Source organism: Melanotaenia boesemani, chromosome 6 (genome assembly GCF_017639745.1).
Source record: "Melanotaenia boesemani isolate fMelBoe1 chromosome 6, fMelBoe1.pri, whole genome shotgun sequence".
NCBI lineage: Eukaryota > Metazoa > Chordata > Actinopteri > Atheriniformes > Melanotaeniidae > Melanotaenia > Melanotaenia boesemani.
This window is the reverse complement of record NC_055687.1, coordinates 3,958,529-3,982,391: the sequence shown is the minus strand read 5'-3', so window position 1 is coordinate 3,982,391 and position 23,863 is coordinate 3,958,529. Positions and strand designations below refer to the sequence as shown.

The following is a 23,863-nucleotide window of genomic DNA, read 5'->3' as shown; positions in this document are numbered from 1 at the left end:
TGTGGAAGTATTAATGCATCAGAGTCGTAATGGAAAACAACAGGTGTACTGTCCTTGGTAAGCAGAATATTAATAGCCTTGATATTATAACATGATATCGAAATGATGTCAGCTAGTCAGCAGTCCCCTAAACGGCTGCCTGTATGCCGTGTATGGCAAGCCAAAGTGGTCAAAATTCGCCACTCAAATAGCACGTTGACAATTAAACGGCGGAAAAAACGCCGTTTTATGTGGAAAATCGGCGTTAAATGCGCCGTTTTTCATGCCAAAAACGGCGCATTTTACGCCGTTTCGGTAAACGCCGTAAAAAACGACGTTCTATGCAGTCCCTGAACCGCGCAAAAAGCGCCGTTTTATGTCACCTTAACGCGCGTTAAAAACGGCGTTTTGTGCAAGCACAACGCGCGTAAAAAACGGCGTTTTCTTATATTATAATTATCCCAGCCCCCTTTTTGACCTGCCACTAAAATTGAACCGTGATCATCCAATCAGTAAAGACATAGAGCAGGCAACACCAGTTGATCACCGATTCGCTTTGCTGTAGAATTGGATTCATTGTTCCAATAAGCCTGTTATGTTTGTTAAGCTATCTGCTTGTGTGCTGACATCTGCAACCAAATGCAAATGCATTCCCATAATACAGACTCAAATATAGGCAGAAATACAGTATTTTATCATTTTTAACTGCCTATATGCTACTTAAAAAACACCATAATGTGTATGTGTGTATAGCTATTGCTTATACAGCTATTTAGTTCATGCAGCAATGTACACAGTGACTAGAAAGGCAGAGGCTGGGTTCAGTCTATTTGTATGATGCGTACACTTCCTAAACAATGCTCTGAGCTTAGATGTATCTGTTCATTAAAAGCGACTGATCATATCTGTCAAACAAAACATGACACCATTGACTGCCTTGTGTTCTTATGATTTGTCACAGACTTCCCTATGCCCAGGTTTCAATAAGGCGTCCAATAAAAACTCACACAAAGGAATACTATCCCAGCTGGCATGCCACAAATCCCACGGACACTTCAAGTAAGTCATATTTCCAATTATGGTCACCAGATGGCGCTTACATCTCACCTGCAGTTTGCATCCACCTATTGATGATTGATCCGGCTTGATCATCACACAGTGGGCAGGATGGACCCAAACAAGACACCGTACTGTATTCTTATACTTAGCTTAAGGCAATCAATTAAAAAAAAATAAATAAATAAATGTCACTATAGTTTATGAGTAAACAGGACTATTTTTTTGTATTCATCCCCACTATATCCTTTACTGTAGCCAACTTGCTTTTTGTCAAGCAGGCTAGTGACGATGATAATAATAATAGCATTGTGAAGAAAGCAGCGGTTTTGTTTCTTGCATATCCTAAAGGACGGCCAAACAGGACACCATACTGTATTCTTATGCGTAGCTTAAGGCAATCAATCTAAAAAAAAAATAAAAAAAAAATAAAAAAAACAATGCCACTACACAGCCCTCCTCTCTCTTGCAAAACCACTGTGATTTACTCATAACCGCTTGACAATTCAACCACGTCTAGATCCATGTGACTCATGTTCCGCATCACCCTTTTGTCATGTCATTTGCAAATGTGATGATAGCACTAGCGTAATGTGACAGGTCACACTTATTTTTGTACAGCCAGAAAATTAAGTGTATCAGCACACAACTCTGTGGCGCTCCTCTAGTCAGGATCAGGGTGGAGCAAGCACAAAGGCTCATCCTGACAGTTACTGTGGTTTATTTGTTGAAAAATCCTTTTATCTATAGGCACATGCTGTGCTGTATAACTAGCATGGACAACTCAAAGAGCAGCGTGCAGATATGATAGCATCATCAGTTGACCTGTTGTTAGTGTTTGCATACTGATCTGATGACGATCCAGGATGGCTGGAAAGCCAGCTTTCACTACTCCACTTTCCTCAAATGTATTTGTACATTTTACTGTGTGACCTGCTTTAACAAGTTACTTTCCCTCCTGTGGGATCAATAAAGTTCCCCCCCCCCCCCCCCCCCCCCCCCCCCCATCTTATTTTGCAGTTTGAAGCATTTTGTGATGTTTAATGCCTCTGGCCTGCAGTCATTTCAGGGTGCCAATATGACAGAGGTATTTAGACAGGTGGGGACATAGCTCTGCAACACAGCTTAGCGGAAGATAAGAAAATGCCCCCAGCATTTGTTTGTTCCCACTCTGGAACAATATCTGAGAAGTAGACATAGAAGAAGCATTTTGATGGCAGCATGTCCCTGCCAGTCAGGACAGTAAACACAAGATCATTAAAATATGGACTATGTAGAAAGACAAATGAACAAAACAGTTATGACATGGTGATATCACAGCAATGAAAAATATCACTACCAACTACACAAGCACAATATTTTTAATAACAGTGTCAATGACAGTAAACAAAATATGCATAAGTCTCTAAATACAGCTGCATCAGTCAGCCTCTGAACAATTTGTGCTGAACTTTTCATTTAAACATGGAACGCCATACAGAAACAAGCTGGCGGATGAACTTGGTTATTTGCTTCACCTGTGTGTGTGTCCTGTTGGGTTTGGAGGGGAGATAACGGACTACGTCAAGCAGCCCTGACCTACACCTTCCCAAATCCCAATGAACCCCTCAGGGCGGTGTCCATCAGTTCTCTAAAATCTGCTTCTTCCTTGACTCCCCTTGGAAGGAAGATGGACAGGCTACACGTGGATGCATAGGGCAGGCGCCGCGTTCCTACTTCTTGGTCAAAGAATTCAACTGTGCACCCCTGGGAGAAGCCTAACGGGGGCAGACAGTCGGCTCCACTCACAAAGACGAGTACTTCCTCGAATGTAAGGTCCACCTCTTGCTCTGTATATAAAAAAAAACAAAACAAAAAAAAAAACAATGTGCACATGATCAACAGTAAGATTTATGGTTAATATGGTATTAACCATGTTAACCATAAGTATGATGTCTATTTTTTCAGTTAGACAATGTCACTTAACTGTGTGCTTGATCTCATCAGGTCCTTAACATAAATTTTATTCACTGGAAACTTGTATAGAGAAGTCCTCATATGAGCATTAATTGTGCTTTCCGTTATAGCTTGCTTGATTTGTGTTAGCTGGTATAGGTTACAACACCAGTAATTTGACAATCTGATGTTTTTACAATTCATACATTCTTTAAAATTCTCTGTAATTTGGATTGGTTTTACAGTTTGCATATTCTGCAAGTGTGAGAGTTAATGAAATTATATACATACACACCATTAATTAATTATTGCATTAAGTGCCATTGTCACATTTCCATCAGTCTGCTCCAGGAGAGTTGTAGCTACTCATGTAGCTTACCATCACCAAGAATGAATGGAGTCAATGAATAACGGATTCAATATTAAACGCTTGTGGTACCTTGAAAAGCACTATATAAATATAATCCTTTATCATAATAATCATTATGATGTTTCTGTCCATAATAATGGATTATATTCTTTTGGATTAGGGACAACTGATAGGGTATGTGTTAAATTAAAAGTTGTCTTCCACCACCTTACCATCACCACACCCACCAATACCTGTTACCCAACTGGAACCACCAGGAAGTTGTATAATCCAACCATTTAGACCAGACCAGTCTTTTCCCTCCAAAACCATGAGCAAAAAGGAACCACCTCAATATTTGCTTCCCTGATGACAATACCAAACCCAGCTATGGTCAAGTCATTCTCCTCCAAATCATAAATACAGTTCCTGGAATCCTGTGTTTAAATGTACACATCACATAAGATGTTCAGTGAACCAGACTTGCCCAGAAGCTGAGCAGGTTGAGTACAAAGTTTAAATAAAAAAAAAAAAAAAAAAATTATGTTGAGTCAGAATGACAACTAGGATCAACTAACATTTCTTCTGGCACTGATATTTTCAAAAAATGATTTTAGTGGTTTATCAACTTACTTTGCAACATGGTACCATTACATTAATTATAAACACACCTTGAATCGCCATGAGCCACCACTCCCACAAGAAGATGGTTTCCTCCTCAGCATCACGACGGTTGCTCCCCAGAGGACTCCAGGCAATGGTGAAGAGGTTTTGGAAGATGTTCCTTGTGAGTTTTTGTCCCGTGTTCGTAAAGACAGGAAGGAACTGCTTCCAAAACCTCTTCACCATTTGCCAAAACTGGCCACATGCATCCATTCCAGCAATAAACTGCTGGACAACACTTGCAACCCTGTTGACCACAAATTTAGCTGTTGATTACTTTTTAAAAAAAGTAAGACAAGTTTTGCAACACTGGTATGTAGCTCCTGGTTGTCCCCCCCATTTCTAATATAACTTATAAGTGCTATTACCCTATAACTTGACAGTCAATGTATACTAACCGGTGGAACAGAAAATGAGCAACCAACTCATTTTTTATCCGTGTCATGTCATCCAGTGTAGCTGTGTAGATATGTGGGGCTCCACAGCCCGCTATCCAGTCGCCAAGGCTTTCTTTGACCTCCTCGAGGTCTTGGGGAGTGCTGCAGTTGGCAACCTTTTGAAACGCAAGCAAATTCATGATTAGTTATCACTATAAGGCAGGTTATTTTGAAAAATATAGTTATACACTGCCTAGACAAAGAAGATTTTTTTTTTAAGTGGCCACCTGTATTCAATTAAGGAAATGGGTGCAAGCCTCTCATTGGATAGTTACTGCATGGATGATGTTTCAGATGAAAAAAAAAAAAAAAAAAAAAAAAAGTTATTTAACCACAATTGACGCAATAAGCAGTTTCTCAGTTCTTAAGCATGTGGAAAGGCACATCTTGTGGTCGTGGAACAGATGTTTAAGAACGCTCAGGTCATCGGAATCAAGCAGAGAAAACATGTAATGAAATACAGAAACTACTAAAACTGAGTTCTGAACTGTCCAAGACATTAAAAACTGGAAGGATCGTGGAGACCCAACATCTTTCATGAAGAAATCTGGTTGGAAAAACATCCTCAGTGATGTTGATTAGAGATCACTTAAAAGTTTGATGAAATCAGATGGAAGAAACAATAGAACCCATGTTTAATAGTGAAAGTAAGAACTAATGCTATCAGCGTAACAGAGGGAACAGCAATTACTTTAACTAATACTGGGAAAAAACTTAAATGAACCCATTATTCACTTTTAATGATGCATCACATTCTTTTTAGATTTTATGTTTCTTGTGATGTTAGATACACAAATGATTTCTTTGTTATTGTTTTCTTAACACATACACACACAAAAAAAAAAAAAAAAAAAAGGAAACATAAATCTTTACTTTTTCTATTCTTGATTTGAGGTCCTGGTCAAAGAAGATCTCAAGGCTGACTCCCTCCAGCTCTGGGTCCTGGCCACACATTAAAAGATACAGGTGGCGATTGAGACATCGTGGTCCTGGCCCATTGTGCATGATGGACCAAGCACACATCTTCCCTGCTGCATAATACTTTTTACTGGACAGAAGTTCTTGGCTGTAAGTAAAAAGCGAGTTTCCAGGTTGTCCTTCCAAAACCCCCATGGAGGTCTGGAGGTCAATCATGAGTAGACTGCAGGAAACAAACAAACCCCCCCCCCCCCCCCCCCCACCCCCCCCCAAAAAAAACACATAAAGATAATGAAATAAAAAGTAAAAAATTTAGAATTTAAAATTGATTGTTTACAGAGTCTTACCGGAAAAACTCTCTTCTTGGCCCACCATAATCATCTGCCATCTCCCCTACAAATTCTACATTAGGCACCTTGTTCCACGCAAAGTAGGGCTTTGCTAATGCCATTACTGCACTCTTTAATATATGTCTGCGTCGTGCAATCACAGTAAATGACATCTCATCATCCAAATTGGAGACCTGGAAGTCTTTTAGTGCTGAAGAAAGTTCAACGTCATCCTGAAAAACATTTAATGTTCATTAATAAAAAGAATTAAAACACATTAGCAAATAGGTCTTAAACATAAGCATAAACACAAACATTAGAATCATCGACATCCAGAGAGTCCATTAGTGTGTCCTCCATGTCGGAAAAGTCCGATTGTGTGTAGAAGTCATCCCTAAATAAAGCGCGCGCACACACAGACACACACACCAAAAAGAGACAAACATGTTGTAAGCCTGACACCATTTTCAACATTTAGATTCATGTGTACCCTGCAAAAAAACATTGTATTTCTATTAAAAAGGCAGAATTTGTAATTTTTCAATGCAATTCTTTCAAACACCATGTGGCAGTAAACTTTGCAGAGACTTTCAATGACAAAAACTGAGGGCCTAAGAAGACTCTCATCACAGCTCCACAAAAGGAAACCAGGCCTGATTTTTTTTTTTTTTTAATGTTCTTCTGTTGCAACAGAACAATTGCAGTGTCTCAGAGGCAGCTGAATTTCCAGGAATACCCTGGTTTATCTGTGGGTTATGCAGGGAAATGCAAACTGACAGGGAGAGGATTTGTTGTGGTCAGACACCAGATAACTGCATCAGCAAACTACCACATTTCACCCAATATTGCCTCAATGAAGAAGAGTCTCTTAAAATATTTAGGCAGTATTGGGAGGATGTGACAGCACTTGGCCAGGTCACGGAGCCTGGGGATGACAACCAGCAGTACCAGTATGCCGCCTATAGGCTTTTTATATTATGGAAGCACAGTTCCTTGGGAGGAAGTTGCTTTCTGAGCTGTAGATCAGCACGACTCTGCTATAAATTAGCTTATAAATCACTACTGGTTAAAAAAAAAAACAAAAAAAAAAAAAAAAAAAAAAAAAGGGTCAATAACTTTGTAATTTAATGAAATCTCACATAAGGAATGATGGCGAACAACATGTTTAACTGTCTAAAAATGATTTAAGTTATTTTTGACAAAAAGTCTAAAAATCTTACAAATTCTGCCTTTAAAATTGTTTTTTTTTTTATTTCAGTAACAAACATTCCTAGAAACAGCTATCAGTAAATCATAACATTGAGTCTTTATTGTCAGCTTCACAGTTTTTCTTGTGCCATTGGACACGGATATCAGAAGAAAAAAAAATGTATATGAGAAAATGGACAAAAAGCAAATAGCAAAAAGCAAAAAAAAAAAAAAAAAAATTTGTTTCTCACCTGTCAACCTCCAAAATTGGGGGACGATGCCCATCATCACCAATTGTGTGGGTACTCGGGACTGCTAGAGCTCTGCATGAACAAGAAGAATTTAGTGGTATAAAGAGAATATACAGAAATGCCCCCAACTAAAAAGTCAAGCCCTGGGAGCCACCATACAGGATATCACTTGGCCAGCTCCATATGTAACAACCAAAGCTAAAATAAGAAATGATAAACTGTCTTAGATCATTTCTTATCATTAACAGACTTGTGCGACTTGACAAGTGTGGAAATCATTTTTACTTGAATCAGGTATGTTGTAGTAGGGATTTATTCAATACCTAAAAGGACACTGGCCCTTGAGGACCAGATTTAGAGATCCCTTCTCTAACTGGTTTAGCACCTATGGAATTTCATTTTATCCATTTGACACAAACATGGAGTGACTGTCAACTGTGATAATGGAATACCCAACCATGATGCTTCTCTGGGTTATGTACAGTGAGCACTTGCCCACACGGTTATTTTAAAAAAAGAGCCCAAAAGCTTGGACGCATCCCAGCTAGGGATGGTCCGATCCAATCCACTGGATCGGTATCGGGTCCGATCCAGGTCAAAATGACTGGATCGGGCATCGGATTTTTTTATTAGAACCCGTCCGATCCGATCCATAAGCCCAAACTATCTTTGGGGGGGAAAAAAAGTCATACATCTTAACTTGACTTTGCGCGACCTGCCGTAACAAAGGGGAGCTGCCCGTTACCATGGTTGCCATGTGCCTGTTTTCCTCACGTGAGCAGCAGAAGCCAGCAGATCTGTCGTCATGTCTGCTGTGTGGAGTTACTTTGTGTTAACGGAGGAGAAAAGTAAAACAGCCGAATGTAACATTTGTAAAACTAGTGTCTCAAGGGGTGGAAGCACAGTCGGACATTTTAACACAACGAACTTAATAAAGCACCTGAAGAAGCATCATGGAAAGGAGTACGCAGAGTTTTTACATGCGAGTGCAAAGAAAAGCGAACCGCGACAACCATCATTGCAGGAAACACTACAGAAAACTGCTAAACTCGCTCCAGAGAGCACAAAGGCCAAAATGATAACAGAAAAAATTGTTGAGTTTATATTGCTGGATGACCAACCACTTTGTGTTGTGGAGAATGTGGGTTTTCGAGGTTTGGTACAACATTTGGAGCCGCGCTATCAGCTACCAAACCGCCACAGCATCTCTGATACACTAATCCCACTGAAGTACAAACAGGTGTGCGAGTTCATCTCTAAACGTTTGGAAAGCCCAGTCGTGGTTAGCTTAACAACTGACATTTGGAGTTCAGACGTGTGTCCAGTGTCTCTAATCAGTCTGACGGCACAGTGGATAGACTCAAGTTTTACTTTGCAGAAAGCTGTGCTACAAGCTAAGCAGTTTCGTGGCTCTCACAATGGAGAAGCAATCGCTGCAGCAACGGAGGAAATACTGAATGTATGGAAAATCGAGAAGAGCAGAATCCATGTAATCTTGCGGGACAACGCCAGTAATATGATAAAGGCAATGGATCGTCTTGGATCGGTATCGGCCGATCCTCAAAGCTGCAGTATCGGTATCGGATGTGAAAAAGTGGTATCGAGCCATCCCTAATCCCAGCACATCCTCTACATATGACTAAAAATTGATTAGTTATACATGTAAAAGAAACTACTCACCTACAAGGACAAGGAGGGGTAAACAAACAAAAACAAAAAAAAAAAAAAAAAAAAAAAAAAAAAAAAAAAAAGCCCTACTCACCTGTCAACCTCTGGATTTGGCTGATGGCTACCCAAGCTTATTTGTGGAATGTGGTCTGCTACAGTGCTGCATAAATAAAAAAAATTTTTATTTTTATTATTACACACACACATACACACACACATATATACACATATACATATATACACATATATATGAAGTTACCTTGCCATTACGTGGTTGACAGATTGATTAGGTGCAGTTCCACTTGAATCAGTAATCTATGAATCATTACATTTAATGTCATGATTTTAAAGTAAACCATTTTAAAAACTGGTCAACATACAATAATCCAAGAAACACTATTCTTGCAAGCAAGCCAAACCCTGACAACTGTAACATTTTGAAATACCTTTGGACGCAGATACAGATTAGAGCGCCCCAGAGCATTTCTGGCTTTTATATCACTTGGTGTCTGCTCCACCAATGGCACAATCTGTCTCTGCCCCGTCACTCTGCACAGTTCAAACTCCTGTGGTATATCGGGAATGGATTCTCGCAGAACCTGCAGAAATTCTTCCTGGTTGAGACCCAAAGGGACAACAACCCTACACGCAGGCGTGGCATCTGTGAATAATGTTAGTTACTGTATAACAGATTAGACAAAAATCACAATGGAAAAACTGAAATAGCTTAAAGTGATGGCTTACCCACTTACAAGGTGAGTGTGGGAGTCCTTAACACGGACACCTTGAATGTTACTTGCCGACTCACAGCTCTCCAATGTCGGCGTTGCCGATCACGTCCAGCACCCACTTGTCTGAAAGCTTCAAAACTGTGAATGCAATAGAAAGAGCCAGTGTATTACATTGCTGTTAAAAAAAAAAGGAGCACCCACACTTGTACACACAATTTATGCAGTAGATTACCAAGCAACATTGAGATAACATTTGTAAAATAGTTGCCCAACAACAAAAACCTTTGCCAGTGTTTAACAGAATGAATAAAAAAGGACACCTCTGTAAAGGGTTACTTAAGACTTAGTAGTACATACCTCTTTACCGGGGAACTGAATTAAATGAAAAGTCGTTTGTTATTAATTACACACTGCTTCAGTACCCAGGCCTCTTATTGTCTTCTAAAACATTCACAATTTAAAGTGATCTAAGATGGCATGTATGCTACCAGCATCTGTACCGCTTGGGTGGCACAACTTATCCTGCAACAAGCTAAATCTTACTTGCATATGTACAACTTTTATGTCCAAGTTGTCCATTATTGTCCAAAGACACACCAGTAAAATTGTTTACCTATGCAGAAATGAGTTCCCTTCTCCAGCGCGGTCTTCATTTATAATACGGCTAAATTGTGCATTCATTCTATCCCGAATGTCACTAATTCTTTGCCTAAATGCCCCGCTTGATGAACTTCTCCTGGCGGCCATGACTGTAGACCTAAAATTGCGCCGAATCCAAAGGGCGGGAACAAACATCTACAAAGAAAAAAACCCTGCAAGGACTGATTTAATGCATTTCCATAGCTAGTCCTGTAGGTGGCAATATAGCTACTCTGATTTTGTTAGCCCGAAAAAAAAAAAAAAAAAAAATACAAATTCCATTGAGTCACAAGGATGCTAGGTAGTGACTAACAGTGGATTGCAGACTTTTCGGAATCAATTGGAAAAACCATGAACCGGAGGAATTTCATTTCTGGTTGCACGACCCTTCTCAATGACTGCACACGGCGGCTTCTGATGGACAATGTCAGGGCGCAACAAGTGACAATACGGAGGTTTGTTGATAGATGCTTTCAGGAAGTATAATTGCAGGCTTGTCGTTGACTTGAACACGATCTATTAGTGTTATTGAATATATTTTCTAGTCACAACTTGGTCCTAATGTGAAATAATAAGTTACGTTTCACCATATCTAAAAAAGTATCAACTCAGCTTCACTGCAATCCCTACTTAATCTCTTAGTCCGTTAGCATTAATTAGCATAACAAACCTTGAACTGTCGTTCCACGCTCACCTTGACGGAAGCATGTTTGGTGGAAAATACTTTCTCCCCTTCCCTCCAAGTTGCACATATTCCAGAGCTGTAGCGTTTTTAAATTTGCACCCAGCAGGTGCAACTCATGTTGGTAATTGCAGAGCAGATCGGGCAGCTTTCTAGCTGGTTTCTTCCCTTCGTTGGCAGTGGGTGTGGCTGGTCTTGCCAGGATACCCTGATCGCCACTTCATCGTAAGTGTCATCACTGTTGCTTGTGGTTAGCAAAGGTTTTCTGTGACAGCCACTTAAAAATCTTGTTTTTATTTATTGTGTGAATAAATATACAAATTAATTATACATCATAACGGAGGAATTTGAGTTGGCATCGAAAAGAACCAAGCGTGACAGAGCTGGGATGTACAGATGTTGAGCCATGCCTCTCCAATAGACTTCCATTCGAATCTAGATTCTAAGAGGAAAATGCATTTCTTATGTGTTTTTAACTCGCCACCATTTAAATTCTGTTCACATTACAGTAAAAAAAAAAATCACATCCCTGCGTTCCCCAGACCCTCGTGGGGGTCACAGTGAAAAAAATATTAGAATAACTTTTATAGTTTTCTTTTAAACAAGAGTTGTTTGGGAGGTGCGCAAACAGTGCAGTTCTGGTCTCCTCTGTCTTGTCAGTTAAGTGAGGGGCCGTCGTCATGACAACTCACTGAGTGTTCTCAGCTGTTAGAAGCCAGCTGACCTTTGACCTAATTCATTCAGTTTTATTTTTTTTTATTTTTTATTTTTTTTACCTCTGTTTTTTTCTTTTCTAATGATTGTCTGGCTGCTGTCTGGTGCTGGGCAATTTTACTCTATCAAGCAGGGATTTATACTACATGTATAAAGTCCCTCTTGATGACATGAAAAACTTTATTAAATCAGACTCTTAATGCTGGACTCGACCGGAGGGGACAGAGAGAGAGAGAGATAGAAAAGAAAGTAGAGAGAAGAGGGAGGGGAGAGAGAGGGACAGAAAGGGTGTGGGGAGTGCGGGTGGGGACTTAAAACATTATACAGAAAACCATGTAATCCATACTACTTGCAACATATATAGCTAAGATCATCCTGGCCAGTAGGTCATTACACAACTAGTTGATAATAGTAACAATAATAATAATCACAATAATAGTAATAATAATAATAGTAGTAGTAATAATAATAAGAGTAGGAGTAATAATAATAATAATAAGAACAGAAATAATAAAAAAAAAGAAAAAAAATATGATAATAGATATAAGTGAAACTGCTGTATTCAAGAACACGCGCAGAGAAACCTGTGTGGATATGCTGGAGAACTCGGCCACACGGCGACGCAAAGACTGTGTGGAGACGTTCAGGAAGGAGTGACCATGCAGAGTGATCATGCAGATGCCACCTCACTTGAACAGAGGCCAGAGTCAGGCCAGCGGTCCCGAGACCCAGGCCACCAGCCCCCCCATAGGCTACAGATCCCGACCGGTCCACAGAGACGACCACTCGCCCGCCCAGGAAGGCAGCAGCAGGAGACCCCAGCAGGAGCCGCCCCGCGGACACAGGGCACCGGCCCCGGCAGGCCGAGGCCAGCAGTCCCCGACCCCCCCGGGCACCAGCCGCCCGGGACAGACGGGGCAGAGGGCCCGGGCCCAGGAGCGCAGGGACACCCCCCTCCCCCACAGGCCGAGGGCCAGCACGCCACCCGGGGGGACCCGGCCCGCCCAGACGGCCACCACCAGAGGCCAGCCCCACACCCCAGCGCCCAGCCGCACACCCCGAGAACCAGTCCTGCCCCCCCCCAGACCAACACACACACACACAAACACACACACTCTCCTTCCACTCCTCCATTCATCCTCCCACACATACACCATCCAACCCTCACATACTCTGTCCTCCCACACACACACACCATCCTTCCACCATCCATCCTTCCACACACACATCATCCTTCCACCATCCATCCTCCCACACACTCACCATCCTTCCACCATACACTCTCCCACACCTACCCCATCCTCCCACACACACATCATCCCTCCACCACTCATCCTCCCACACATACACCATCCTCCACCTTCACACCTCCCACACACACACACACACACCATCCTTCCACTACCCATCCTCCCACACATACATCATTCTCCTACACATACACTGTCCTCCCTCTCCTACACCAAACATCCACCTTCACGTACCCCATCCTCCCACACACACACACACCACCCCTCCATCACCCACTCTCCCAAACATACACCACTCCCCCAAACACACACCATCCTCCCTCCCATACACCATCCATCATCATTCAGTTTTATTGATGCAGATCATGGACTTCTCACCTGGTTTTGTCCTCCTAATGAGTCCACATATGTCTGTCTTCTTCTCCTGTCTCCTCCTTGACCTTCTCATCATATCCTTTGCTGCTCACTTACATGATGGACTGTGTTTCAGCTGCCAATTCGACTCTGTTTCAGCTCTTTCTGCCTTTTACAATGATTTGTTCTACAACCCACCAGTTCAGCACCTTTTAATATTCAGTTTCAGCTTTAAATACTTTAACTATTGACTTCAGCCTCATGATTACTTCAGCTGATGCTTCACCACCCAGACTTCAGCCATTTTCAGCCATGTTGAACTATCTTAAGCACATTTAAGTTTAGCTTTCCACCATTTTAACTACATTTAAACACCAGTTTGAGCTTTAACTCCTTTCAACTATTGACTTAATCTTCATATATACTTCTTCAACAACCATATTTCAGCCCTTTTCAGCCATCTTCAGCAATCTTAAGCACATTTCAGTTCAACCTTTCAGCCTTTCAGCACCTTTTAACTCCAGTTTGAGCTTTAAATCCTTCAACTTTTCACTTCTGCTTAATAAATACTTTTTCAAAAGGCACATTTCAGCAATCTTTCACTATCTTCAGCCATCTTTCAGCATTTCATTCCATTCGTTCAGCATGACAGCATTCACATGTGCTGTTATGCTAATAACAACTTTTTCTAGTTTTGTTTCCAGTGTAGCAGTTTGCTGGCCATGGTTGGGATAGCCTGTATTTGTTCTACCTTTGCCAGGTGGACTATCTCTCTCCCTTTATCTCGGCTGCTGCAGTTGCTTGGCGTCAGGCCAGGCTGCCTTCTCCATCGTCCGGGAGTTTGGTGTCTGGCTGCAGTTCCCTTCCTCCTTCGGGCAGGGGAGACTTCATTCACTGACATAGGTCGGCTGGGCGCTGTGAGCCAGATTTTGCTCCGGCATCCCTGGATGCTCTTCTGTCTTGTCCGAGTCCATTTTCATTAAGCACCGCCTGCTCACTGGAGACATCTTCCCTGTTTGGTTCCGCCTCATCTGGACCAAGCGCCTGAACAAAATTCTGAAGACCAAAACCCAGTGCTGGGAGCACTGACAGAGCAGTTGTAAAATAAATGTCACCATTTTAGAAGACCTGCCTACTGCAATCTTTAAGTTACTCTGGTGACTCAACCTATGACATTATTCATATTATGGTAATGTGAGGCACTTTTACCTTGTGTGTGCAAGTGTGTTTTATCGATACTTTGTCATAAATAGAAATCAGATTTTTTTTTTTTCATCCCACAGGCTCCAAATATTGCATCGGAGCCTTCAGTGGGCCAGAGGGAGGCTCATCTCTGACACAGAAGCAGAACAGCTTCTTCATGACTTGGACAGCATGATAGAGGAGGTCAGACTCTGTCCTCAACAAGGCCAACTAGGTAGGCAATAATGATTATTTAAGCATCAAAACTGTTACAAAGTTATGACTTTGTTTTGACATGCTACACTTCAATATAAAACATGCTTACAGATCATTATGGATATCAGGCACCAGTTGTTAGATCTGGAGGTAGGGGTCGACCCCAATACAGAATCACTGGACAGCAGCTGTCATTTCTTGCATCTTGTGGCTTCACAGCACCTCAGATCGCAGGAATTCTTAATGTTTCCTCATCTACAGTTAGAAGACGTCTCAGGTCAGTAACTTTTGAAATTAGACTTAACAGTTCTGAAACTTTATATATGTGGACTTTTACCACTGCTTCTGAACAAATAACAATTTACATTCACAATTAATATTGAGAAATAGGACATGACTCAATTACTTGAATGTCCTTTTCTGGTTAACTTGTCATTACAGACGATTTCAGCGCAACAGGGCATCACGGTATGCAGAACTCACAGACAGTGCTTTGGATGATGTTGTTCTGGAAGTTGTTGCTGGGAATGAACAACTTGGTCCAGAGGCTGTCCGAGCATCACTGCGAGTTCATGGCTTACTTGTGCAAAGGAGTAGGGTTCGTGCAAGCATGCTGAGGACAAATCCTGGAGCAGCTGCACTTAGGGCAGTTTTGCGGAGACCGGAGAGACGAGCCTATCAGGTGGCAGGTCCAAATTCGCTGTGGCACATTGATGGGAATCACAAACTGATAAGGTAATAAAAATTACATTATTCCATATTTGTATAAATGTTCTGTTACACAACTCATAGTTAAAGGAAAATGTAATATGCATTGATCCTTTACTAAAGAACACATGCTTAGTTTGGGCAAGAAAAACCCATGCCTTTTATACAAGGATGTTTCCAGTAAAGTCAGTCTCATGGAGGTGAAATTTTGACACAAACTGCTAAAAGGATAATTGTTAAGTTGGAGTCTGTTTTCCATTTCCAAGCATGTTCTTTTTCTTTTATGACTTTAGGTGGAGGATAGTCATACACGGAGGTGTTGATGGATACAGTCGCCTTGTGGTGTTCCTTCATGCCTCCAATAACAACCGCAGCAGTACAGTGTTGACATCCTTCATCAATGCCGTGGCCAACTATGGTGTGCCCTCCCGTGTCAGAACAGACAGAGGAGGTGAGAACAATGATGTCTGGTTGATGATGAACATTTTCAGAGGCTTTGACCGTGGTAGTGCCCTAAGAGGAAGAAGTACCCACAATCAACGCATTGAAAGGCTTTGGGGTGATCTTTGGCGTGGCGTGACCAATGTCTACTATGACTTATTTCGCCACCTGGAGGAGGAAGACATCATTGACATTGACAATGAAATGCATCTCTGGGCTCTCCATTACGTATTTCTGCCAAGGATCAACAGAGACTTGACTGAGTTTGCACAGCAGTGGAACAATCATGGCCTGCGAACAGAGAGACACCAGAGTCCACTCCAGGTTTTTGTTCGTGGCTGCCTTGAGCAACAAGACCGACATTCAACTGCCATGCTGGACATCTTTGGGCCAGTGAATGTTGCAACTCATGGAGACAACGGTACACCAGCTGTTGCTGGTGTGACTGTGGGTGGAATGGGCACTGCTGATGATGATGCTGGTGGTGATGGAGCGGACGAGCTGGGAGCACTACTTCAGTGGCCAGAGACTATATCTGTGCCAGACATTAACTTCACCATAGCTGGTCCTGTGGTTGAACAAATACAGGCACAGTTTGATTCTCTAAGTGGCCCTAGAACAAGCCTTGGTCTCGAAATAATTACTGGCTTGATTTCTTTTATGAACAATCTCCATAGAAACTAGAACTGCAAGCAATTATACCGGGGGGCATGCCTCTAGCAGCATCACTCCGTCTAACCTTGTCATCCCTGTGTGTTCTTCAGTAGCTAAACAGATTGGCTATGGGCCAATTAGGAGAAGTGTGTGTGTGGGTGTATATATATGTGTATATGTGTGTGTATATATGTATACAACAGTTTATGTGTGTGTGTATGTATGTATGTATGTATACACAAACTGTTGGCCTCCTGCTTAGCTGTGTGTGTGAGAGGGAGATATCACTCTGTCACATAATGTGAAGTCAGGAGTCCATCATTAGGTAATATGTCTGCGTTTCTGACACTTCTCGGGGAAGTTAGCAAATAGCATATGTCAGCATTCCCCACTGTTTGGAATAAATGTATTGATTTGATTTAAACACACTTCTATGTAATGTGGTCAATTCAATCTAGACCATGACCAACTTGTTTCTGTATAGTGTTCCATGTTTGAAAAGTTCTGCACAAGTTTGATAGAGGCTAACTGATACAGATGTCTTTAGAGACTGATGCAGATTTTACTCGTTATTGACACGGTTTATTAAAAATTATTGATTTGTAGTTGGTAGTAATACGTTTTGTTAATGATATCAGTTATTGTCATAACTGTTTTGTTAATTTGTCTATCTACGCAGTCCATGTATTTAATGATCTTGTTGGCAGTGCTGCAATTAAAATGGTTCCATCAGTGCACCCAGTCACCAGTGATGTTTCAGTGGATTTTGTAATGGACACTTTGCAATATGTTTTAAAGATATTTTGTAATTAAATTCAAAATTACTCTGCAATGTTTATGTTGGCACATCAGTTTTGATTAGGAGTCAAATGAAGAGCGTGTGACTGTCTGCAACACTGATGCGATCCTGTGCAGAAATGGGCAGACACGCCAGCTTGATGGGTCATGGAGGAACCTGAAGATGATTCTAGACCAATGTCAAGTAAGTATCTTGTCGCAGCTATAACCTGGAATCATTGATCAGATTCGGATTCATTAAACACATCCGAATCATTCGGTTTGATCACTATTACCATTACGCATAGAGAGTGAAAGCTTGGATCATTATTTAATGGGCATTATAGTAAATAAGCCAAATTTGGCTTTGTAAGGGCCGCTATCTTTGTGAGTAATAGCGCATTGTGGTACAGGGCTTGTTGAAAGATCAGGGGGCATGTAATGGCAACAGATCATTCAAGGTGGTGTTTGAAGATGATTTTGGACAGTGCATGTCCAAATGCTGAGTTGGAACTAAAGAGAAGAGTCACTTAGTCTCGTCACACCATGATTGAATTTTCCCTGTAAAATCAGACTAATCGGAGTTTGATTGAATAAATCCAAGTCCAATCATCTCAGTGTACAAAAACTATACCATGGGATGCATGATGCATCATCGGTCAGAGAAGGGAAACTTACTTATCAGTAGTAGACTCGTCTGTTGATTTTTGATAGTTTTGAATAGAATTGTATTCTATTTAATTCTCTTGTTAACCCCTATAGTCCTGGCTCTTAGTCACTGCATTTAGGGAAAGGACAGAGTTTTGTTCAGATTAACCAATCATAAATGGTGATGGCAATTTTTCTCATTGTACATAAAATATATAACAAAATTGAGTGTAGTTCCATTTCAGTGCAAAAACCATACACATAGAGAATTTAAGAAGATTAAAAGCAAATTCAATTGACTCAATTCAAGATTTATTGTGACATAACATTTTGTTGGAGCGTCAACATTGCGTGACAGAAGACAAATCCAAAAGGTATACAGATGCATGTGATGTCATGAAATAATGCAACAATAACAAAAAAAGACTAAATCAAAGTCAAATCACAGCTCTGGTGTGGTTATAGTGTCCATGGTTGGGGACGCAGTGGTAAAAAAAAAAAAAGGGATACTTTTTAATATACAGTGTGTATATATATATATATATATATATATATATATATATACATATATATATGTATATATAATTTAGGAAAAAGTGTCATTTTAACAACAATATTCCAGACCATTTGTCATATTTAACACTTTATCTATTGCATGTTAGTTAGGGTGAGGCATATTCGTTTAAAATTGCTACAGATCTGGGATATGTGCAGTTTGTTCTGGCTTTGATCACCTGCCATTGGAACGGATGATGTGTTGGTTAGGATTTGTTTTTCATGATGCTGCAAGTTTTTTAAAGGCAGCATGACCTGGACATGACCTAGTCCTCAAAAGAGCATACGGTTGAAGATCTTCTGTGCTGTGTTGATGATCCAATGGTGATCTGCTTTTTCCTGTGGTGTGCAGCTCCAAAAACTTCACAGGGATGTAGAATGTTAATATAGCCTACTTTCCATGGAACATCAATAGAATTGGAGACCGGCAACTCCCTGGTTAAGCAGTCGTTTAGGATATGCAAGAAACAAAACCGCTGCTTTCTTCACAATGCTATTATTATTATTATCATCGTCACTAGCCTGCTTGACAAAAAGCAAGTTGGCTACAGTAAAGGATATAGTGGGGATGAATACAAAAAATAGTCCTGTTTATTCATAAACTATAGTGACATTTATTTATTTATTTATTTTTAATTGATTGCCTTAAGCTAAGTATAAGAATACAGTACGGTGTCTTGTTTGGGTCCATCCTGCCCACTGTGTGATGATCAAGCCGGATCAATCATCAATAGGTGGATGCAAACTGCAGGTGAGATGTAAGCGCCATCTGGTGACCATAATTGGAAATATGACTTACTTGAAGTGTCCGTGGGATTTGTGGCATGCCAGCTTTGGGATAGTATTCCTTTGTGTGAGTTTTTATTGGACGCCTTATTGAAACCTGGGCATAGGGAAGTCTGTGACAAATCATAAGAACACAAGGCAGTCAATGGTGTCATGTTTTGTTTGACAGATATGATCAGTCGCTTTTAATGAACAGATACATCTAAGCTCAGAGCATTGTTTAGGAAGTGTACGCATCATACAAATAGACTGAACCCAGCCTCTGCCTTTCTAGTCACTGTGTACATTGCTGCATGAACTAAATAGCTGTATAAGCAATAGCTATACACACATACACATTGCGGTGTGTGTATATACACACCGCATTATGGTGTTTTTTAAGTAGCATATAGGCAGTTAAAAATGATAAAATACTGTATTTCTGCCTATATGCTTCTTTTGGCACTTTTCCAAACTTCGGCGGGGGACACCTTTGGTTTCAGCCACGGCTCCATTGTTTACACCAGGGACCAGCTGTTAGCTCTGAGCGGCACTGCTCTTCTCTACGCGGAGAAGCCGGAGATTCCCGCGGAGATACGGAGAAAAAGAAGAGGCTGCAGAGCAGGAAGAAAGCTCCAGGAGAGGAAACGGAGGTACAGGCCATATTTACCCTCCGTGATTATGGGAAACGTTCGTTCCCTCTCTAACAAGACCGAGGAGCTCACGGCGCTGACCCGGCTACAGCGGGAGTTCAGGGAATGTAGCCTCATGTGTCTAACGGAGACGTGGCTGAATGGACTTATTCCGGACTCTGTGGTTTCCCTGGATGGATTTAAACTTTCGCGCGCGGATAGGAGTGCGGCGGAGAGTGGTAAGAGGAAAGGCGGGGGACTCGCGGTGTATGTCAACGAGAGATGGTGCAACCCGGCGCACGTCTGTGTAAAGGAACAGCTCTGCACCAGGGACATTGAGTTACTCGCTGTGGGTATGCGGTTGTATTACCTCCCGAGGGAGTTTTCACACGTTATACTGTTTAATGTGTACATCCCTCCCTCGGCCGATGCAGCAGCTGCTTGTGAGCTGCTCCACAGCGCAGTGACTCGGATGCAGACTCGCCACCCGCAGTCCCTCCTGCTGATCAGCGGGGATTTCAATCACACCTCGCTCTCTGCCACTCTCCCTACTTTCGTCCAGTACGTGAAGTGCCACACCAGGGAGAACAAGACGCTGGACCTACTGTATGCTAATGTGAAGGACGCATACACCTCCGCCCCCCTCCCCCCGCTTGGACGCTCTGATCACAACCTCGTACATCTGCTCCCTGAATACACACCCAGGGTGAGAAGACAGCTGGCACAGAAGAAGTCTGTGAAAGTGTGGACCGATGAGGCCAATGAGAGACTGAGAGACTGTTTCCAATCCACAGACTGGGAGACACTCTGCAGCTCTCATGGAGAGGACATTGATGGCCTGACCCACTGCATCACGGACTACATCAGCTTCTGTGTGGAGAACACTGTGCCAACCCGGAGGGTGCGGTGTTTCTCCAACAACAAACCCTGGGTGACCCCTGAGCTTAAAGTCCTGCTGAACCAGAAAAAGAGGGCTTTCATTTCAGGGGACAGAGAGGAGCAGAGGAGAGTTCAGCATGAACTCCAGTACAAGATCAGGCGAGCCAAGGACAGCTACAGGAAGAAGCTGGAGGAGCGGCTGGAGCAGAATAACACACGGGACGTGTGGAGAGGGCTGAAGGAGATCTCTGGATTTGGACAGAGTGGTGCCAGAGGGACAGCTGATGGAGACCAGCGCTGGGCCAATGATTTAAATCTGTTTTTTAACAGATTTGATTCAAACCCCACTCTCCCTGCCCCCCCTCCCCCCTCTTCACACATCCCCAGTCCAGCGTCTACCATCACCTTCCCCCGACCACCTTCATCTTCACCTCCACTTTCACCTACCCCCCATCTCCACTCCACACCAATGGACTCGACCACCAGCCCCCCACTGCCCTCCACCTCCCCCCTCTCCTTTACATCGGCCCAGGTGAGGAGAGAACTGAGGCGGCTGAAGAACAGGAAAGCTGCAGGACCCGACGGCATCAGCCCCAGGCTGCTCAGGACCTGTGCAGACCAGCTCTGTGAGGTGCTCAGGTACATCTTTAACCTGAGCCTCAGCCTGGAGAAGGTCCCTGTCCTGTGGAAGACCTCCTGTGTGGTTCCGGTTCCTAAGATATCACACGCGAAGGAACCGAACCATTACAGACCCGTTGCCTTGACCTCCCACCTGATGAAGACCATGGAGAGGCTCATCCTCGGTCACCTCCGCTCCGTGGTGTGCACCGCGATGGACCCGCTGCAGTTTGCCTACAGGCCAAACATCGGGGTGGATGATGCTGTCATCTACCTACTGCACAGGGCGCTGGCTCACCTGGAGACCGCTGGGAGCGTCGTGAGAGTCATGTTTTTTGACTTCTCCAGTGCGTTTAACACCATCCAGCCGGTGCTGCTGCGGGGGAAGCTGGAAGGAGCTGGTGTGGATGGAAAGCTAGCCGCGTGGACCATCGACTACCTCACCAACCGGCCACAGTACGTGCGTCTGCAGAACTGTGTGTCTGAGGTGGTAGTCTGCAGCACGGGGGCCCCTCAGGGAACAGTGCTCTCACCGTTCCTCTTCACCCTCTACACCTCGGACTTCACCTATAACACCAGCAGCTGTCATCTCCAGAAGTTCTCTGACGACTCAGCCATTGTGGGCTGTGTGTCTGAGGGGAACGAGCTGGAGTACCGGTCAGTCATCATGGACTTTGTGGACTGGTGTGAGCGCAACCACCTGTGCTTAAACACCAGTAAGACCATGGAGATGGTGATTGACTTCTGGAGAAGGACACTACCCCACACACCGGTGAACATCCAGGGGAAGGAGATTGACCGGGTGGACAGTTTCAAGTACCTGGGTGTTCACCTCAACAATAAACTGGACTGGTCACACCACACAGACGCCCTGTACAAGAAGGGCCAGAGTCGCCTCCACCTCCTGAGGAGACTGAGGTCCTTTGGAGTATGCAGGCCTCTGCTAAGGACATTTTATGACTCTGTGGTAGCCTCTGCTGTCCTCTACGCCGTTGTCTGCTGGGGAGCGAGCAGCACCGACCGGGACAGGAAGAGACTGAACAAGCTGGTCAGGAGGGCCAGCTCTGTCCTGGGCTGCCCGCTGGACTCTGTGGAGGAGGTGGGTGAGAGGAGGATGTTGGCCAAGCTCACATCCATCATGGACAACACCTCTCACCCACTGCACCAGACTGTGGGGGGGCTGAGCAGCTCCTTCAGCAGCAGACTGAGACACCCTCAGTGTAGGAGGGAGCGCTACCGCAGGTCCTTCATCCCCACTGCTGTCAGACTCTACAACTTATCTGTATAGTCATAATACTGTGTAATATTTATTTATATTTTACTGTGCAATACCCCCCATTATCAATGTCATCATATTCTTCATATCCCACCATCACCATGTAAATATGTATATAGTCTGTGAGGTTGTTGTTATATTTTATTTTATTTTATGTATGGATGTAGTGTGTGTGTGTGTATGTATATATATATATATATATGTATATATATATATATATATATATATAATGTATGTGTGTATGTATGTATGTATGTATGTGTGTATGTATGTATGTATATGTATGTATATATATATATGTGTATATGTGTATATATATATATATATCTTTATATTATAACGGTACATATTTTTGCTTTTCTTAGACTTGTAAATAATTTCTATTGCACTTTCTTGCTGTGATGCATGTTCACCTTATTTTGCCTCTCTGTACTTTATTCTATAACAAGAGCTGCTGTAACAAGTGAATTTCTCCACTGTGAGATAATAAAGTCTAATCTAATCTAATCTAATCTAATCTAATCTATATTTGAGTCTGTATTATGGGAATGCATTTGCATTTGGTTGCAGATGTCAGCACACAAGCAGATAGCTTAACAAACATAACAGGCTTATTGGAACAATGAATCCAATTCTACAGCAAAGCGAATCGGTGATCAACTGGTGTTGCCTGCTCTATGTCTTTACTGATTGGATGATCACGGTTCAATTTTAGTGGCAGGTCAAAAAGGGGGCTGGGATAATTATAATATAAGAAAACGCCGTTTTTTACGCGCGTTGTGCTTGCACAAAACGCCGTTTTTAACGCGCGTTAAGGTGACATAAAACGGCGCTTTTTACGCGCGGTCATTGAACGCCGCTTTTTGCGCCGTACAGGGACTGCATAGAACGTCGTTTTTTACGGCGTTTACCGAAACGGCGTAAAATACGCCGTTTTTGGCATGAAAAAACGGCGCATTTAACGCCGATTTTCCACATAAAACGGCGTTTTTTCCGCCGTTTAATTGTCAACGTGCTATTTGAGTGGTGAATTTTGACCACTTTGGCTTGCCATAGCCGTGACCCTGTACAGGAATAGTGACAGGCAGGCTATATAAGATGTAACAGAAGAATGAACGTGGTCTTTTGATCCTGAAGGGGTGTCCCCCTGTTCGGCCGAATAAAGGAAGATCATTAAGACCTCTGTCTGCAGACTCTTAATATCAGCAGCCCTTTTGATAAAGAATTTATCTACAACAGAGTCAGCAGAGGACAGAAACCAACAGTAGTATCCAGATACGTCGGAGTTCTTATAAAGATCTTTATTATGTTATCTATGACTGGAACAGCTTAATGACTCGCGGTCTCTCTGAAACTTACTCAGAGAATA

At 42.5% G+C, this 23,863-nt stretch overlaps 3 protein-coding genes across 3 annotated transcripts in view; 2 read left to right on the top strand and 1 right to left on the bottom strand.

Annotated features, from left to right (window-relative positions):
* The window catches only part of LOC121641689 (E3 SUMO-protein ligase ZBED1-like), a 631,274-nt gene that overhangs the window by 378,542 nt on the left and 228,869 nt on the right, over positions 1-23,863 (top strand). The gene's annotated exons all lie outside the window — the stretch shown is intronic.
* On the bottom strand, positions 2,550-9,448 carry LOC121641665 (G2/M phase-specific E3 ubiquitin-protein ligase-like). Its single transcript, XM_041987943.1, has 9 exons — positions 9,220-9,448; positions 9,033-9,088; positions 8,868-8,933; positions 5,982-6,060; positions 5,685-5,899; positions 5,293-5,560; positions 4,381-4,535; positions 3,991-4,229; positions 2,550-2,864 (listed from the first exon to the last, which is right to left on the bottom strand). The coding sequence occupies exons 2-9, from the start codon at positions 9,038-9,040 to the stop codon at positions 2,614-2,616; spliced, it is 1,281 nt and encodes a 426-aa protein (XP_041843877.1). The 5' UTR covers positions 9,041-9,088; positions 9,220-9,448; the 3' UTR covers positions 2,550-2,613.
* Positions 5,421-16,379, top strand: LOC121641664. Its single transcript, XM_041987942.1, has 5 exons — positions 5,421-5,487; positions 14,427-14,560; positions 14,653-14,818; positions 14,983-15,276; positions 15,543-16,379. The coding sequence occupies exons 2-5, from the start codon at positions 14,518-14,520 to the stop codon at positions 16,372-16,374; spliced, it is 1,335 nt and encodes a 444-aa protein (XP_041843876.1). The 5' UTR covers positions 5,421-5,487; positions 14,427-14,517; the 3' UTR covers positions 16,375-16,379.